This window comes from Amia ocellicauda, chromosome 2, assembly GCF_036373705.1.
Source record: "Amia ocellicauda isolate fAmiCal2 chromosome 2, fAmiCal2.hap1, whole genome shotgun sequence".
Lineage (NCBI taxonomy): Eukaryota > Metazoa > Chordata > Actinopteri > Amiiformes > Amiidae > Amia > Amia ocellicauda.
In genome coordinates this window covers 50,082,808-50,103,538 of record NC_089851.1, presented here as the reverse complement: position 1 = coordinate 50,103,538, position 20,731 = coordinate 50,082,808, and the positions used below count along the sequence as shown (strand labels likewise).

Genomic DNA, 20,731 nt, shown 5'->3' with positions numbered 1-20,731 from the left:
ATGAGAGCCTCATCTCGGCACGCAAGTTTGGCTTGCAGGTCCTGGTGCAGTCCCTGATGGAAAACAGTGAGCAGAGCCCGATCTCCCCATACACTGCTCGCTGCCAGGGTCTGGGACCTCAGGGCATAATCTGCGGCAGACGAGGAGCCCTGGCGCAGTGCGAGGAGCTGTTCCCCCTCCGCTGGGTGATGGAAGACATCCAGGAAGTGCTTCAGGAAGGCACTATGGGACTGTGTCACCTCTCCCTGTTGCTCCCAGACAGCGGAAGCCCATCGGAGCGCTTTCCCGGTCAGGAGGGTGATGATGAACGCGATCTGAGCCACATCGGTGGGGAAGGACGTGGGGAGGTGGGCAAAGTTCAGCTGGCACTGTAGTACAAAGCCCTTGCAGTGGTCCAGGTTCGTTGTTATTTTCACTTATTAATAACCTTGTTTTGGTTTCTTTTATTCTTTATTCCTTAATTGTTTTTGAATTGGTTTATTGCTTCACTTGTGTCATTTAAGTTAACAGCCAACCTTACACCGCCCAGCTGTATTCCCACATAAACTTCCCCGTATCCCCTCCTTGATTACTGTCACCTGCACCCCTGACCCTATTGTTCTGCTTATAAAAGAAGGGACCTCCCTTCACTGAGGAAGGAGGGACACACTAGCAACAGAGCTGTACAAGGGACACAATGCAGCACTTTTAGACACAAGCACACACTGGAGGAAGGAGCGGGGGATTGGACAGTGAAGCAACAGACACCGGGGACCTGGACTGGAGGGAGAGCCAACTAACATTGAACTAGAGATGTGACTTTCGGAGGTCATGGGAGAAAGACGGACCTGCCCAGCGTGGATAAGTACGTGTCTCCCTGTCAATGGAAGAGTGATTAAGACAACGATGTATTTAAAACACGGCACTTGGCGCACTTTATTTCAAATACCATGGAAAATGTTAAAGGCGGTCAGAGTCCTTCTGGAACCAGGACTGAAATTACAATTGCAATGTTTAACCTCTGCTGTCTTCCCTCGCTCTCCTCTGGTGGCTGTCCCAGGATTTACAATATGAAATAGAAAAGGGAAGAGACATTCATATTTGCTTATTTTGCACAGACTAGAATCCAAGAATCTGGGGAATCGGTCCGAGCTTCTGCCTGGCCCAAAGGGCTCCCGGCCCTGGAGGCACAGAAGAGAGACTGCGTCCCAGAGTAGGCCTCTCTTATCTGTAGGTGGTTCGTGGGGTGGCTGCTACCTGAAGAGACAGAAGTGAATTAACAGTATCCCTGGTTGCGAGTTTCTCTTGCTACATTTGAGTATCTCTGGGAGAGACGCCTCTGAATTGGTTTCTGCTTAGTGTGACTGTTTACATTACAGGAAGATTAGTTTTATATTGATAGTGTTTTATTAGATCCATTATTTATTTGTTCTTAGGTTAGGGTATTTTAGTCTCTTATGCGCCACTAATATTAAAGGTGGGTTTTATTTAGTGTATTTATTGCCTTTGTGATTTTCCCTGATTGTGTTTTGTTTTGCACAGCCTTTGTGCCTTGTGCATGTCAAACCAAACCTGTTTAAATACATTTACTTACCACCTGTGTCTTGAGGACTGATCGAGCCTGCCCAGGGAGAGAATTCGAAGGGGGTTGTGAGTTCCTCTCTCGCTCATCAATTGAAATGGCATAGTGCTTATGTGTTTCACACTGAACCCCCTCAGCTGTGACATTATCACAGACTATACATCCTAAAACATGTTTATGCAGGATTCATCTCAGTTTCTACTAGAGGTGTGCATTATCTCGCCACACATTTTATTTTCTCTCTTGCTCTCTCTTTCTTACCTAAACACAAAAGCCCACAGAGCCTCAGCCCAGATCCATGAATCACGTTGACCTAAATCCTTCAGCTGTGCCTCTCTGGGTGTAGGAGGAGGAGGTAGATAATGATGGATTCGTAGCTATAAGGTCCCCTCACAAACGTGGAACTCCTGGGTCTGTCTTGTTATCTGGTTATGTCTTCCTGAGATTTAACTTCTTATGGCAAGCCAAATTATCATTTAGAGATATCTCTAAATGATTTAAAGATATCTGCAAATATTTCAAGATATCTTCAAATAATTCCAGATATCTTCAAACATTTAAAGATATCTGCAAATCATTTAAATATATCTAATTTAAAAGTACATTTAGAGATATCGCTAAATGATTTGAAGATATCTGTAAATGATCTGCAGGTATCTGTAAATCATTTAAAGATATCTGCAAATCATTTAGAGATATCTTCAAATGACTTCCCGTTCATTCAGAGATATCTGCAAATCATTTAGAGATATCTTCAAATCACTTCCTGTATGTAGCCCAAGATTATCACTTCCTGTTAACTTGTTCATTCATTTCTATGTAACTGAATAAGGAAACAGGAAGTGATAATCACAGCCAAAATACAGGAAGTAATTTGAAGATATCTTGACATGATTTGCAGATATCTCTAAATGAACAGGATGTCATTTGAAGATATCTCTAAATGATTTGCAGATATCTCTAAATGATTTGCAGATATCTTGAAATCATTTAGAGATATCTCTAAATGATAATTTGGCTTGCCATAACTTCTCGCTGTTTCTGCCCTCTGTAAACTGGAGATGGAATCGATTTCTCCCTCTAATTCCAGGAAAGAATTGGGCTCTCTGTGTGTATTAATTGACTCAACTGATGTTAAATAATCTGAAAGGCACTACATCAGAGGTAAAGAGGGTACTGTGTCTGGTACAGGTGCAGGACTCTGCTCAGTGCTGTGTATTTGAGCACCATTGTTATTGTTCCTCACCTCCCTTTGATACAAATAGTATACCATCAGCATATTATAAACCTATCTATTGCAACTTCATACCAGCAGTACTCTTGGGAACAAATGTATAAGTGTAATACAGTTATGGTATTGTATTGTACAGATCTCACAAGATCTCCCATGGAATCTTCCCTGTCCACCACTATATTAATGTACACTGTAAGCTTAACACCTTGCTTGGTGTTTCCCTCTGCAGTATTGGATGCTATCCTAAATAGATGAAATACTGAATTAATGAATTAATGGAAAGGCTTCTCTCTGAATTAATCAACAATAAGCTGATTGCAGTTGAAGACAGTTACTAGGCAACAATTGAGAAGTGGCTTATATATTTTTAGAGAAAGAAAATCAACATGAAATATTAGCATTTTTCTCCTGAATATCCAGCAAGATGTAATTCGATTTTTTTTTCCTGTTTATTAAAAAACAAATGTAAAAAATCTAGTTTGCGAGTATATCTCTCTATATATAGATATGTGTGTGTATGCATTATATACATTTTTAGGGGTGGTTATTTTGTTTGCGTTTAATGTTTAATATGAGCAATGTTCATGTTCTGTGTCCCAGATTGCTCCTGCAAATCTCATTTTGCTTCTTTTGCATTTACTCATGCGAATCTGCAGTTTTACAGATCTAACTGGTGAGACTGAACAGACAGAATAAAGCTAGAGGGCTACAGTTTCATGTTACTGGAGAAGGCTGTCTCTTTGCTTCACTGAAGTGAACAGGGATGAAAACCTTTGCAGTGGGAAGCCACCTCCCCATTTGTCAAAGTGACTGAGCCACGCTGGAAAATAAGCCTGCTCCTTTCCACCAGTGACAGAATGAGATTCGCTAAACAATTTGTTTATCTGATTCGTGGCAGGGAGAAATGGCTTGTTGGTGGCATTCACTATGTCTGCTGTCTGCCTAGTGTCGCAGGAGTCTGACTGGTCTGCATGATAAACCCAGTCTGTTCCTCAAGGTGCTGGAGTGTTTCTGGTTTTAACTCCAACCCAAACTTGCAATTAGTTAACATATTGAACCTTTCCAAGGTGAAATAAAAAGACCTACTGAGTGAAAACCTGCTGGATTGTGACATTTGAGGATTTGATTTGAGGAACACAGGTCTTAGTGAAAAAGATATCTTAATCCAAGACTTTAATCTGCTGTCACCTTGTCTACTATCATTCACAGAACAGTTTCAGTTAGGCCTAAGGGACATGTGAAGATAGACAAATATTGTTGATCAATGAGATATTCAATAGTTTGCCTGTTTTGTCAGTCTTCAAGTGTGCACCAAAACAATGAAACAACAGAAACAGCTGCCTTTTCTAATACATGTATATAATTCACTCAGTCTATACTGAAATATGAAATATGAAAGTAAATATTCATGCTGTTTTGGTTCTTTGCTTGGATGCTTATTTGGTTCAGTCGGTTTTAGCATAATTAATTATTAACCAAATACCATCTTCCAAAACTGCTGAGCATTTAAATATGAGGAGTCTAACTTCTCGGAGCATGGAAATTTAGCCGACTCATGCCGTAACATAAATATTAGGCATCTGCTGATATGCATGGTGAGAGACCTAAGAGAACACACGTAAGTAAATGGAAAACAATAGCAAAATAAAACATCCTTTGTCATGACCAGAGTTCTGCTAAGAATCTGCATTCTTATTTTAAATATACATGATAAATAATATTCACATATTGTATTCAGTATTGCTTACACAGCTTTTAGGATACAACTGAGGCAGTAGCATTAATTAAGTTTTAAAATAGAGCAATCACATTTTTCAGTTCTGTAATGATCTGTTTTGGTATTTGTTGAGGACCTTGTATTCAGCCCTGAGAATGAGTCCTTCTGTAACTTACTGCGGGGCACAGGAACAAGGAACGCAGTTGCGGTGCGGGGTAGAGGGGCAAAGACGTGGTCGTGGTCACAGGCAAGGGTTGGGTGATCAGGCAAACAGGCAATCAGGAGAGGAGCAAGGTCATGGTCGGGAAGTCAAGCGGGAGGTCAAGGAATCAAGGCAATAGCTAGGCATGTAGATAAGACTGACAAAACTTCACGATGAGTGAGAGACAGTGAGGGGTTTATATGTGGAACAGAAAACCAGGTTGGGAGGTGCAGGGCGAATGGGAGCAGAGGGTGATTGCAGAAGTGCACATGGGTTTCAGGATTGTGATTGAATGATTGAATGAAGGGAACTGGGAGAGGTGACTGGGAAGAAAGTGTGATGGCGACATCTTGTGGTGAGCTGGGGATGTGTTTAGAACTGTGACACCTTCAGTCTGTATTTTCAACTGTTTGCATCTCCATGGTCTATAAAATATTTCAGGCAATGTTTTTAACCCTTCAAGATATGGGAGTCTGTATTTACGTGTGTGTGTGTGTGTGTGTGTGTCTGCATATGCTTTCACAAGTCCCTTATTGTGATAGAAACCGAAGGCAAGGCGAGGGAGAGAGAAACCTGTAATAAAAACACAAAATATAAGTCATACCTCCATACATATATTTCCAGCTCTGTTAAACACGATGTCTGTGGGATGGATCACATTTTTGCATGTATGTATGTATGCATGCATGTATGCTTGTGAATAAAACAACCCAAAAAACTTCACATGGTTTTCAGATGCGTCACCTAACTTTGGTTTTCATTGCCTGTTTCGCTCTATAAAGTCCATCCATCTGTCCCACTGTAATGCTCTTCCTCCTGAGGAGTTTGCATTAGTGAATGCTTAACAACAATTCAGTTTGCCATTTACTGCATTTCTGCTGAAAACTTGCAGTACTCCATGCATCTTTGTTTGTCTTGTGTGTTTAGGGTATAGAATAATGAGGGATAACCCTGATACGGTAGAATCACAGTCATGCAGGTTTTATAAATAGACCTAAATTATCAATCGCTGAATGCATTGAACATATGGTAATGTTGACTAATGAAGCCCAATAATTGAATCAAATAACTGGTTAATTAGTTTGGATAAAACAAAAACACTTAAAATGCTGTGTTGTTCCAGGGCCAGGGTTGGTTAGAATCTGGTTTAGGTCATATGTATAAATAGCACACTACAGATGCTGTGAATCTTGTTATGTCTGCGTGTGTGTGTAGCAATTTTTGGAAGAATTATGCACATACACTAAAAACAAAATAAAAAATAAAAATGGAGAAGACCCTAAGGGACATGTCATTTTTTGCATGGGTTGTTTTGAACATCTTATAATGTAGAAAGTTAGTTCCATCTTGCATTTTAGGCAGACTCAACTTTACACTTAAAAGAAAAGTATTCATGAATTTAGCAGATACCTTTATTCAAATCAAGTTACAAGGGTACTCAAGCTTTGAACTTTTCACTGGAACCAGTATATTTACCCAACAGTATATTTATATTTACTCGACTGGCAGTGGAACCCACAATCCTTAAGTTACCAATTCAGAGTCTGAACCACGTTTCCACAGCACTGCCACTTAAACAGTTCTGAAGTTTTCCAACACTCGTTAATTATCAGAGTGACTAAAGTATGGAAATGGAAAAGGTCACTGAAGCACAGATTGCAGAATTCTTCAGAAATTGAGGTCTTAGAAAATTGAGATTTGCACCTGTTTTCAAGGTTCAAAATAGGTCTCTGACTATAAATTTTTTTATTCCTTTTTCTGCCTGTGCTTCACTTAAAAGATCACGTATCTTTAAAGCGGACCCATTTCTGCCTTCCTAAGAGGTTTATCAACTGAAGATCAAGATATTACCATGAGAAACCATTGGCACAATGTATTTAATTACCAGTGGCTGGTAAGGTAAATGTACTATTGCCATTGAATACACCACACATTTGACCGTACTATACAAATTGGATAGATGGATTTGCCACAGTTTTCACAGCTGCACATTGCTGTTGTAATTCAACACTGTGTCAAACTTCCGCTCTCATTGCAAATGATCCTCAAAAATGAAAATGAGTCAGAAAGCAAACGCAGAAAATATACAAACATACGTTGCTCTGAGAAAGGTTGTGCTGATTGGACAGTGTAATTACAGGCTAAATATTCTGCATTACAACATATAAATACATTTAGAAAAGTATTTTTTTGCGCTCTGGTTTAGTCAGTCAGCGCTATCTCCTCTATTTCCTTAATAATATTAAGATTATTTGTTGTTTGTTTGCCTTATCTTATTCTGCAGCTCACCCTTTGATGATTAAGAACATTAGGTGGCAGTGTACATCTGGTTCTCAGAAGGAGAAAACAGTTACCATGTATGGGCAATACATCATGCTTTTGGAAGGTGCTAAGGTTTTATGTCAAAGCTGCCAACTGGCCCTTCCATGGTTTGATGGAGAGGCTCTTGCTCCTGCTTGTTCCTCAGAACTTGGTGATGGTTATTTTTACATGATACAGTTTTACAGATTGATTGATGTTGAAGGGGGAGGAAGCTCTTGACCCATCTCCAGTGAAACAAGTGCATGAGGGGTGTACTGACAGTGCTTGCAATTCAATAGTAAGTTTTGCATAGGCAAGTCATCTTCACAAAATAAACTTCACTTCCACAGTGTCGTTGTGTGAAGGCTTCCTGGACAATGTTAAAAACCCCACAAAGGGAGGCCAGGTGAATTGTCTGGCATCCTTGAAGACAGATTTGACATCCAAGTAGACCTTGAGCGTTTCTTCATCCTTGAAGAGCTGGAGATCACAGCTATCAGGCAGATCACCAGATCATGGCCCTCAGCCAGACACCAGAACTGGAACAGGTGTCAAACACACAGTTAGATCAGCATGGGATAGACTGCCATTGGCCTGAAACAGGAGAAATGGGGATCTGCCATGGCTCATTCTGGAAAAGCTGGAGAAGCATTGCAAACCAGGACCTGTGTAGCCAAGAGAACCATCACTCTCTCTTTCTTGATCTTCTTTTGAGATGAAGTGTAGGGTCAGGTGCAATAATAATGGTGCAGAAGACTGCTCAGCCAGTCGTGGGCCAGAGCATCAACTGCTTGGGTGTTGTCTGTTGGGCAGCAAGGACCACAGGGGACAGTTTAGAGACTGAAGACGCTTTGCTGAAACAATCTCAGGTGGCCTGCACCACTCAGGCTGACCTTTAGTCTTATTCACTCTAGATGGTCGATTACTAGCGTTGCATGTGCCCTTGCTTGGCGTGCAGATGATCCAAACTCTGATAACCTAGGACCTCAAAGAGGCCAGGATGGTGTCCATGCACTCTGTACACACCATCTGGAAGCATCTGTATGAGGGACTGCTTCAGACTTTGAAAACATAATAGTATTTTTATACATTAAAAGCTGGGCACCAGAGTGTGATTTATCAATCAAACCTGTATATCATTGTAACACTAATAAGGAAAAAGAGTAGTTTTAATAATAATAATGTACTATAGATTTTTTCTTAAAATGAAATATTGCTCAGTTTCTATGATGACCGTGAACTTCCCTCAAAATAGGGCAGTAAATGACTGACACATGAGAGACCAACTGCATGAGTTATGTGACTAGCGGGTGATAGACTTTGTCCTGGTCCGCCATACGTCATTGCAGTGTCTCGGGCAGAGAGGGGTGATGAAATGAAATGGTAAGCAAGAGACATCTCGTCTGGAAGACACTGATAAGTCTGCGCAGACGGGGAGATAATGAAATGGTTGAAGCTCCTTGATTTGTTTTATCTGTTAGGCATTATTCCAGTAACACCCACGTTAAGACAGAAAATTAAATAAAATAAAAAAAAGAGAAAAAAAGTCACAGATTTTCATCCAGCCATACATGTTTCTGAAGAATCAAATTGATTCACTTTGCAGGTTTAATTAGACAATGGACACTCACACAGGGGATGAATGAGTGAAGGTGACATTGGAAACAAGTGACCATGAGTTTAGTATTTCTTTTTCTTCTTTACTTTTGGTGTTTATTTAAACTTGTAAGCAAGTTACATAAAGAGGGACCTCAAATCCAGTTCTTAAATATGCTTTCTACTGTCTGCTTTGACATAAAGGTTTTAGGGATTTTTTGGGGGGTTATTTATTTCCAAAATTTCACTTCAGTATATAGAGTCTCTTTTATATTCACTAGGGGCTGATAAAGGAGCTGGTGTTTTAGTTCAGGAAGACTATAGAAAAGTAATGCTGCTGTAACTCCATCTTGTGGGACAAACCTGTAAACACTCCACTACTCAGGAAATTATCTCAGATGTCTTCTTCAGAAATGTCTTTGGTAGTGTGTTTTTATGGTGCATACTAGTTAAATATACATAAATCACAATCTGTCAAATAGTTAATTAGAGATTGAGTGATTTTGTTTTTGGTGTGTTGTTTTCTTTAACTTTAGATTTAAAAATGCAGTGCCTGTATGCTGGAGCAATCTTTGTTTTTTCAGAAGCTTAGTTATTATATGAGATGCCGACTCATATAGTACTGAGAGAGAACGATAGACAGAGAGAAAGAAAGAGAAAAGGATGAATAGATAGACAGATACATACATACATACTGAAAGAGATGATATGAGACAAAAAAAAAATAGGGAGAGGGAGAGAACTGAGACAGAGAAAGGAATGTCAGAGATGCATAGGGGTTCTATTCCCATAATGCTCTGGCCGTTCAGACTTCAGTTGGTTAGTTGTCACAGCAGAACAGTTTTGTCTAATATTGTGTGTAGAAATTCTTGCACAGAGTAATGGGGTCCAGGCCCAAAGAAAATACGGGGGATTGCATTGCTGAAGATTCAGTTTAGTATCAAAATGGGTTGTGACTGTGAAATAAAGATGATCTGTTAACAATAAATATGATGGTGTGAGTGTACGTCTTACATGAAAATAACCCAATCTACAACAAACAGCATGCCTGGCTCTGGTTGCTGTCCTTGTCCTGTGTTTCTGGCAGTGCTGATAGTACTGTTTGCCCTGGCGCCTGGCTTGCCCATACCTCTTCACAAGGGATGCCAGCTTGGAGTGCTGTCAAAACACCTGAAACTATACCCCCCCACACACACACTCCACTGTCTCAGCTTCCACACTCTGAAACACAATACTTACCACTATCTCTGCTATCTCCAGAGCAGACCAAATTTGTTTGTTTTCCTGCACAGTATCTGATGCACATCAATCCATGTTCTAAGCTCTTTTTTTTTTTTTTTTTTTTTTCTCATTTTCCCCAAACAATACTGGAAAGGCCATCTATTATTTATCTTGCAGTATTAAAAAGTCCTAAAATGCCCAGAGAAATGCCATCAGACCCGTGTGCACATTTTTCTCCCTCTTTAAAAAAAAAAAGTAAAATAATCACAGATAGTCTGAAGATGGCGGCAAGATAAGGGGATTGTGATAAAAGTTTACATTTCTCAAGAGCTAAACGATCTCACTGGACCTTAAAAATAACCATTCCTGTACACACTATACATACCCCTTGCCAAAACAAGTCTAAATATGTGTTTACATTTAATTTCTTACTATGTAATGGAAGTTGGATGTTATTCAAAAAATAATTTTCCATGCAAAGTATTCATGATATATATATATCTATATATATATATATATATATATATATATATATATATATATATATATATATATATAATAAAATAATAAAATAAAAAAGAAGGCCCTCTTGTGGCACGCTTAAATACTTCAGGTTAAGTTGTATGTCTTGACTTTTAGAAAGAAGTCTCCAAGTAGATTGGTTCTGCAAAAAGTTGTGAACTATTTAACACAAGAAAAAAAAACTACCAATAGAAAACCCTTTTCTCCAAGTTAAATATTTTTTTGAGCAAGATTCTATGGCAATAGACTGATTTAAACAGTACATGCTTACTTGAGGATATCTATTCCCAGCCTCTGTCTAATGAGCTCTCTGCTAAGCCTTTTTATATTTTCCCTCTCTAGCTCATCCCATTCAGTTGTACAATTTGAGATCACAGGTAATTTGTTTGTACTTAGAAAAGTTATATTGTACTCTGTTAATGTTTTGCAGCTTTCTGATCGTTCTTGGGTGTTTAATCTTGGCCATATTAACGACGTTCAAAGAACATGAAAAAGTATCTGCACACTGGCTTGTTATATTGGTAAGAATTATTATTATACATTCACTCTTTTAAGCACTGCATTTGTTTGTTTTTTAAATAATGGTGCTATATAAAATTATTGATTTATTATTGTTTTGTTATTGTTACTATCAATACATAATTATAAATAACATGGACCATACATATGATTCCAATTTTTTTTTTTTTAAACCCATATATATAATTCTATTACCATAACAAAATGATGACACTTAGAGGTGATCTCCGCAAAGGTCTTACCACAGCCGCCACATATTTCCCCCCAGTCTGTGTCCTTCTCTGTCCTGCTATATTCTTATTATTTACTGGTTTCACATATTTTGTCTGTCTAAAAGAATATAACTGAAGATACATTTTAAATATACAAAGAAACAACAAACACATAAATACATATTCTTACATATAGAACCAGAAAGACCACTTTAGATTAGGGAAAAAAATGCAGTTGCAGAAAATGTAGTTTTTTGTATTCTCCTTGTAGAAACAGTGGACACTATGCAGCCTCCTGTAGACAGATCAAAATCCAATAAAACAAAACAAAATGGAATCATTGTTAACCTTGTGTTTTTTCAGGAAACCTTTACAATCTTCATATTTGGAGCAGAGTTTGGCTTACGAATTTGGGCTGCCGGTTGCTGTTGCAGATACAAAGGATGGAGGGGGCGTCTGAAATTCGCCCGGAAGCCCCTGTGTATTTTAGGTAAGTGTATCAAACAGGAGCCAGTTGGTGCCAGAACAAAAAAGGGGCGTGCATTTAACACAGATTTCTTTTTTTGTGCTGCGCTTTCCTTGATTACCTAGCCTATTATTTTAATAAGCACTGACCCTAATAAACCCGGATATCATGACTAAAATGCGATAATAGAGATAGCACAAAGGAAAAATCATGTCAAGTCATATTTATTATATGCACCTGGCCAATCAAAGACACAGAACTCCATTTACTTCTGCGTCATGCATTTACACACACATTATGTTCCTAATATTGTAATCATCTGTCTAGCCCAGTTGCAGTACAGGCACATTAAGGAAATGAGTCCTGGTCTGAATGAGGCAGTCAGTCATGAACAAATTAAACAGCTTAAATGAAAGTCAGAGAGGTGAGTTTCAGTATATATTCCCACTGATTCAAAATATACAATAATGTAATTTAATATAGGTACTATCCAAGCTTTGAGGCATACTTTAAAAAAACAAGGACCAAGTCTAAAACAATGGTCTACAATTTTAGAAAAGGAAACCTTGAAGGTATGAGGCACCACTTAGAAGAGGTAGACTGGAGCACACTGGATACAGATTCAGTTGAAAATGGATGGTTATATTTTAAGAATATTCTTTGAGGCTCAGGAGAAATTTGTACCAAAACCTGAGGACCAAAAAACATTGGCCAAAATGGTTTAATAGAAGTATGCAAAAAGATATTAAGAGAAATAAAGTGTTGTTATAGCGCATACAAAAGGGATGGAGACGAGACAAAATACAAAGAATATATAGAACTACAAAGAGATGTTAAGTGAGGGATCAGGAAAGCAAAGGGAAATAGAAAGAAACGTAAAACTAATGCAAAAAGCTTTTTTCAATACTATAACAGCAAGAAATTCAACAAAGGAGGAAGTGAAACAGATAAAGGCTAAAAATTGAAGTATCTTAGAAAATGAACAATATGTGGCAAATGATCTAAATGTTCTAAATGAGAATTTCACAGAGGTTTTTACAGAAGAAAAAACGGATAACATGCCACCGGTTAAAACCAGTCCAGTCAAACCCTAAGAGAGATCAGGATCAATGAGGAGGAGGTACTAAAGGGACTAGCAGAATTAAAAACAAACAAATCACCTGGGCCAGATAGTATATTTCCAATAGTACTTAAAGAAATCAGGGAATTTACAAACCATTAACAATGACCATTTTTCCAAATGACACTTAGTACAGGGATGTGCCAACTGACTGGAAAACTGCTAATGTCATATCAATCCACAAGAAAGGGGACAAAACTGAGCCAGGAAATTACAGACTGATCAGTCCCACCTGCATTACTTGTAAAATGTTGAAAAAATGATTAGACAGAAAATAGAGCTTTAGACGAGGCAGATCATATCCTACTAATTTATTAGAGTTTTTTGAACATGCAACTGCAGCTGTAGATCATGTGAAAGCATATGATATTATATACTTACATTTTCAGAAAGCTTTTGATAAGGTTCCACACCAAAGACTGATCCTCAAATTGGAAGCTGTAGGCATTCAGGGTAATGTAAGTAGATGGATTATGAACTGGTTTATGTATAGGAAACAGGGTGTCGATTAGAGGAGTTGCTTCTAACTGGAGTGAGGTTGTTAGTGGAGTTCCACAGGGATCAGTATTAGGGTCTGTGCTTTTTCTGATCTATATTAATGATCTGGACTCTGGGATAGTTAGCAAACTTGCAGATGATACTAAAATAGGTGGCTCAGCAGATACAATCTCGGCAGCACAGGTTATTCAAAGAGACTTAGATAATATTCTGTGCTGACATCTGGCAGTGCAAGGTATTACATGCGGGTAATAAAAATGTCCACTATAATTACACTATGGGAGAAATAGAACTGGAAGAAGTAACGCATGAGAAAGACCTAGGAGTCTATGTGGACTCCTCACTTTCTCCATCCAAACAATGTGGGGAAGCAATAAAAAAGGCAAACAGAATGTTAGGGTATATTGTCAAAAGTGTAGAATTTAAAACAAGGACAGTAATGTTCAGACTGTACAATGACCTAGTTAGACCTCATCTGGAATACTGTGTACAGTTCTGGACTCCACATTTCAAGAAAGGTATCGCTCCTCTAGAGGCAGTTCAGAGGAGAGCAACCAGACTTATTCCAGGTTTGAAGGGAATGTCCTTCTGAGAGACTGAGGGAACTGAACCTTTTCACCCTGGAACAGAGGAGACTTGGATCACTTATTTATTAATGGATACGAACGAGCACGATGGGTCAAATGGCCTCCTCTCCTCTGTAAACTTTCTTATGTTCTTATGTTCTAATGTTCAATGAACATCAAAACATGAATATATGTTTTGGTCACAAACCCTGTAAATCTGACATTAAACAGAACACGACGGGAGGTAAAATATTTAAGGAGTAGGGAAACTGTTCTCCTTTTTAACTTTCATTAAGCCTTTTACATGAAAAACAATCACTGAAAAATTAGCAATGTTGTCTGTTGTTTTTGTCCTGCGTTCAGACATTTTTGTCCTGATCGCCTCGGTGCCGGTGGTGGCCGTGAGGAACCAGGGCAATGTGTTGGCCACGTCCCTGAGGAGCCTGCGCTTCCTGCAGATCCTGCGCATGCTGAGGATGGACAGGAGGGGAGGGACCTGGAAGCTGCTTGGCTCGGCCATTTACGCACACAGCAAGGTATCGTACAACCTTGACTGCACTGCGCTACATTGCACAGTACTACATTTCACTACAGTACGCTATGCTACAGTACAGTGCACTACTCTACATGATACTATACTGCTCACCAACATGTTAGGTCTCTCAGATATTTTCCCTTTACTGTACTCAGCATTTACACCAATCTCAGACACCTAACAAGTTGCAGTATCTTGAATCCTTCTTAGGGACTACGTCTCCCAGAAACCTTTGTAACAAAGAGACATCATCAGCACTTACTAATACGGCATCTCTAGATGTGTGAATCACAACTCATAATTTATGAAAACTCAGGAATCATTCTGTGAGATACCTTTGAGAAAGCTGCTGATAAGAACTGCTCTCAATTTTTTGCAGGAGCTCATCACCGCTTGGTACATTGGTTTTCTCTCCCTCATCCTCGCCTCATTCTTGGTGTACCTGGTAGAGAAAGATGACGTGCCCGTGGATGTGACCGCCAGCCCCACTAGCAAGCCGCCCACGCAGGACTTCGACACGTATGCAGATGCTCTGTGGTGGGGGCTGGTAAGAACATTTACTGTCAAGCTGTAGTCTTCAAAATAAGAATCCATACCCCTAGGATCCTATACAACCATCATTGCTTCTGTGAAAGTCTTAAGAACAAAATATTCAAAACACTCTGAAGTCTAAAGTGGCGATGGGCCTATATGGAGACTGACTAGCCTGTATTGAATGCCCAGCTGACTGTACCTCTCTTCTTTCTCCACAGATCACATTAACTACTATTGGGTATGGGGACAAGACGCCAAAAACGTGGGCGGGTCGGCTGCTGGCTGGGACGTTTGCCCTTATCGGTGTCTCATTCTTCGCACTGCCGGCAGTAAGTCGAATGTAACTGTGCCACTGTCTCGACTTCTTTGCTCTGTGGAAGTCTGTGCATCGGACTGCCCGTGCTTTGTCCATTTATTAAAGACTCAAAAACTGTGCAGGCGTATGTTGCACAGTTTTGTTTTTTGTTTTGTTGACTTCATTTTGATTACCACAGGAAGCCAAAGCACAGCCTTGTTTTTTCAACCCTGGTTGTGGTGTTTCTTGACGCTTTGTTTAGGGCATTCTTGGTTCAGGGTTGGCCTTGAAAGTCCAGGAGCAACACAGACAGAAGCACTTTGAGAAACGCAGACACCCTGCAGCAGGACTGATCCAGGTTGGGAATTATCTTTTTTATTTGTGATTTTTAATATCTCCGCTGGTCTCAGTTCCATGTAATTATTGTTATTGATTTCTCAGCAGATGTTTTGAAGCACACATATTTTACTAAAACAGATTACAGAAGTGCAAGCAGTACATTATATAAGATCCTTATTAAAGTAATTAAAACTAAAGCATGGTACGAAATCAGGGGTAGTTCAAATGTTAGCAGAATTACAATATTAATGTTCTGTCTGAGGGAGACAAGCAGGCGTAATTAGGAAAAGTTGGGATGCAGTTACAATTAAAAGCGCAAGTATGAATACATGTAAAATAAGAGCCATAGCAGGGAGCAACAATGTGGGACTTTGGGACTGTAATGTCAGAGAGGGTGAGGTGTTACAGCTACAATATAAATGATGATATGAGCTAAATTTCTCTTACCCTGCTCAGTCTGCCTGGCGCTACTATGCCACCAACCCGATAAGGAATGACCTAATTGCCACATGGAGGTTTTACGAGTCCATCATATCCCTGCCCTGTTTCAGGTAAGTGCATCTGCACACCCACCCTTCCACACTCACGAGGTGTGCACCTGCCCTGTGGATTTCATTTCCTTTATGCGTTAAAATTATTATTTGTGTTCATTTTTTGTTTGTATGTTTATTTCTTTTGGATGTTCAGTCTGCATGATCTCATTCTCCCGCTGCTAAGAGTCCAGTTTCCTTAGAAATCTGGATGCACGCTTGTGACGGAGAAGCTAATCCATGAAGGTAACCGAGGCATAAAATTGGTCACTTTATTTATTTTTTTGTTCTTTTATCAATTCATTTCCACCTTTTGTTCAAATGTATTACCTGAAACGCAACTGCACTGCATTTCTACGATTAAATGAATAATCCTTAAATATAGTCATAGGCACATTTGAAGGTGACCAGGATGGCAGCAGAACCACACTCTAAACTTCTACCTGAAATGTATAATTTTACACAGGAGTCACACAATATTGTTCTTTATTATAGATTTAAATTCCTTGTTAAAATGATCATGAATAGCTGTGCACTCTTATACTCTTTTGGGTGTACTACAAAAAAACCTGATGTGGTTTAAATGCAAATATTAATTTAATGTCTTTCTCTCATTCCCAAAGAAAGGATCAACTGGAAGGAGTGGCCAGGTAGGTCATCATTCACATTATTTTCAAGAAATACTTAACTTTGTGATTAATACTGCAAATAGATGTTCTGCTATATGTAGTCTTGTGCTTTCTAAACTGTGTTGTGTATTTACTGCTTGTCACCTCATACATCTCACCTTGTTGCTCGTAGAGATTTAACATACAAACAGAAATGGATTGGTTATTGTAGATAAACATGGGATGAATAGGGGGTAATTTTTATATATTTGTTTATGATGGTCTGCTGCTTTTGATATCACGTAAAAATAAAGAAATGCACAAGGCACCTGGTGACAGTTAAAATCAGTAGAACCTTATTAAATTGAATAGTGAAATGTATGAGGTGACAATTGACCATTGAACATTTTGAATAGAAGGCATACAATTATATGCAGCAGAATATATGCAGTGATTTAAGAACTGAAAGGTATGCAGTGGATATATATATATATATATATATATATATATATATATATATATATATATATATATATATATGTATATATGTATGTATATATGTATATATGTATATATGTATATATGTATATGTATATATGTATATATATATGTATCTATGTATATATATATATATATATATATATATATATATATATATGTATATATATATATGTATATATATTGCACTTATGGCACATGCCAAAAAATGAAAATAATAATAATAATATATAATTGTATGTATTAATGAATTACATTAATCTAAGGAGGTATCTAATATTTCATTATAGGAGTCAGTTTCCAACTAGGACTGACAGATATAAAATCCTTAAATAAAGTCCATGAATCAATCCACTGAATCGAGATTTATTTGCCTTTTAATTACGATGTGGTAATTAAGCAATCTCTGGTAGTGTTGTAAATTTATTTTATTGCTCAATATGGAACGATAACCTTAATGCAGAACCTCATTAACATCTATCTTTTGGAAGTTAAGGGCATGTTTGTAATTATGAATTCTTTAAATTACTGCAGAACTGCTATGAGCTTCACCATGAATTTAAAAAAGGCCAAAATAAGAAGGTGTTTGCAAAGTAATTTATTAAACCTTATTCGGGGTCAATATACTCCTTTCAAATAGGCTATGTAAAATGAATCACATATCCACTTTTGCAACTGTAGAGCTGTGTGTGTTCCTATCTTTAATCTTACATCACCTACTATCATTTTCTATAAAAAAAAGCATTTTCCGCCCACACCCCCGGGGTGTTTACTAGAGCCATTTTATCAAGGGTAAAGGTCATTTCAGCATTGGTGTCTCTCATCGAATGTGAACTCGCAACCCTCAAGTTACAAGTCCAGAGCCCTGGCTGCTACTCCACACTGTTGCCCCAGTAACAGATCCATACATTTTAATATAGATTTAAATAAACTTTACATTGAAATAAGGAGTAGTACATTTTCATTTTCCCATCACATCTGTCACAAAGTTGAAATACTTTTCCATAATATTTCAGTGCTTTCCCTTTCATTAGCCATTCCTGCTTCGGACCAGCCTTCTACAAAATATTTAGGTATCAAGGGAAAGTTTGCAACAGCTTTTTTATTCCTTTGCATGCTCTTACCTGCCTGTTGTTGCCTGTTCTGTAATATATTGTCCCTTTGGGCCTGCGAGTTACTGTTAGAATGAAGTGCATTACCTACGTCTTCACAGAAGGACAGCTGTGAGGCATTTTGCCTTTTCCAAAGACCGAAAAGCTATTTAAGATTACCAGATGCAGAAGATGTATTACATATGTATCATACTTATCAAAATGTGACACTTACACCTATTTATTTTAGTTGTGACATGCCATTATATACTCTGAATCTGAATGTTAGGGTTAGTTTACCAAACTTTACATTTCATTTTGATCTTACTAATTTCTTCACCTGTCACATGTGTATTCTCAGATTCATCAGAAGTACTGAATTATCTATTCTTTCTCCCATCACCTCGCAGTACTGCTCCTCACTTTTCTTTCACACGCTGTTCCAAGTTTATCTGAGGAATGCCACCATCTCCTTTTCCTGATTCCTTCATGTCTAATCTGTTTTCACACTCTTGGATTAACCCATTAGAACCCAGTGTGTCATATATATTTGTACAGAACAGGCCTGAAAAAGAATATCTTTCTCTGTATGTGACATCTATATCACACTGGGCTCTGGGTTTAAAATACCTGCAAATTAGGTACTGGTAGCATCCTCAAATGTTTCAGCTGTCTCTTTCTGAGTTTGAGAGAATGTGTTTGTTAAGAATTTGGAAAGAGGATGTTGACTTTTAATAGCAAGCAGGCATTGAAGCAGACTAAAAGCTGTTTTCCAGACATTAACAAAAGAAACAATAACACTAAATAGGAATACACCACAATGTAATGTGGTAATTGCCTTATTACATTTGACACCTTTTCCAAATCATCTTCCAAAAATAGTGATGAAGAATTCCTTTGAAAGCTATGAGTGCCTGACAGTGTGTTACCATTCAGCTTTGGCTATGTTTAACTAATTTCAAGTTTGTGCAATGGTTTGATTCCTTCTTTTTTGGTGACGATTTTGTCTCCACTCATAGAGCAACCATGTCTAATTTCTGTGTTCTTGTACGGTAAAGGAAATACAAGCTGAGGATTTTTCCCTCCGCTCTATACTCCAAAATCTGTCCCATTCTTCTGACTCTCAGCACCTTAATCTCTTCACTGTGTGCTTAATATGAGCTAGAATAGCATATTACTGCTCTATGGTGGGAGCAAACCTTTTTTTCCTCTATAGTTGCAGGGTTTAGATTTACCTTGGCCTTTCTGCATGTCAGATTTCATCAGCTATGCAAGAATAAAGACCTGCACTTTGTGGGAGCCTTTCAGTCTGTACTCCCACACAATTGTGAGCCCTGGTTATAGTGTAGCAACGATTTGCAATACCCCTGTGAAATAATTAGGAGGGGATTTTCAAATCTGCTTTATCCTTCTCATTCTACATTTTTACAGCACAGAAGAGTTTCTTTTAAGGGGCATAATGCAGTGGGCAATTTTCATATCAGTTAACACATCTAACTGTACATCTCTGAGCTCTAAGCTGGGATGCTGGATAGCTCTCATTTTGTCCAGCATTGTCTTGTTTTTTTCTCTCTGTTCAAACAAAAGTCTTTCAGCATCTTTCTTTATCTGCGGACAGTTAAAGTGTACATTACTAAAGGGCTTTTTACTTAATAGTTTAGTTTAGCATTTGGTTAAAAAGTGTGTATGCCTTAAATATGTGTAGCCTGCCCTTTTTGGATAATGAAGATTATGTACTTGTGTCAACATCTGTCATTTCTACATTATGTTAAAATATGTGAGGTTCAAGGCGCATGACAAAAAAACTAAAGCTGTGAGCTGAAAAGTAGGAATGGCACCCTGTAGATAAATACTCATACTCATAGCTGAGGAAAAGACACAGCGCACAGCAATGGAATAGATAGAGGACCTCTAATCAAATGTCACCAGATTCATATTCTTTCTTCCAGCAAGTACCTATAGGATTGATAAATTAGTTTGTTGGTTTATTTTTTAAGTGCAGTTCTTTAACAAACAGACAAACCACCAAGTTGCATGCGAATCACCTCACTCTGAACCACATGGCTGCTGTTCTGGAATGAGACCAGACGAGATACAGTTGTACACATCTGTACTGGTACTGGCATTTATCACAAGGTACTGCCAAACTCTCTGCACTGCTTGCTGTAACTTTGCCCAGCCCTGAAAAGCATTGTTGTCTACCTGAGTCAGAGCTGACAATTTTTTTATTTTCTGACACAACATTTCTAAAAACATACCCAGCTGGTCTTGGTTACTGCTTGGAGTGACAGTTAGTTTTAGTGCAGACCACCTCTCTGAACACACAATCTTGTCACAAGTCCTTGAAACAATGTGTCACAGCCCAAAATTAATTTTGGTTTGCTTTACATAGACACAGGTAAAATCTCCCTCTGCTCCATATATTATTATTATTATTATTATTATTATTATTATTATTATTATTATTATTATTATTATTATTATTGTTATTATTTTGTATTGTTTCATTGCTCACAACATGCTGTTTCTTCTAAGCTTTTTCTTCAAAGGAGTTTGTATGCATTCT

The 20,731-nt window shown here is 38.3% G+C and overlaps 1 protein-coding gene across 1 annotated transcript in view; it reads left to right on the top strand.

Annotated features, from left to right (window-relative positions):
* Positions 1 to 20,731, top strand: part of kcnq3 (potassium voltage-gated channel, KQT-like subfamily, member 3) — a 104,259-nt gene that overhangs the window by 75,650 nt on the left and 7,878 nt on the right. The window contains exons 3-10 of the mRNA XM_066687557.1: positions 10,785 to 10,875; positions 11,449 to 11,575; positions 14,099 to 14,271; positions 14,650 to 14,817; positions 15,023 to 15,133; positions 15,362 to 15,457; positions 15,895 to 15,989; positions 16,592 to 16,618. Coding sequence (XP_066543654.1) covers positions 10,785 to 10,875; positions 11,449 to 11,575; positions 14,099 to 14,271; positions 14,650 to 14,817; positions 15,023 to 15,133; positions 15,362 to 15,457; positions 15,895 to 15,989; positions 16,592 to 16,618 — 888 coding nt within the window. The remainder of the gene's footprint in view (positions 1 to 10,784; positions 10,876 to 11,448; positions 11,576 to 14,098; positions 14,272 to 14,649; positions 14,818 to 15,022; positions 15,134 to 15,361; positions 15,458 to 15,894; positions 15,990 to 16,591; positions 16,619 to 20,731) is intronic.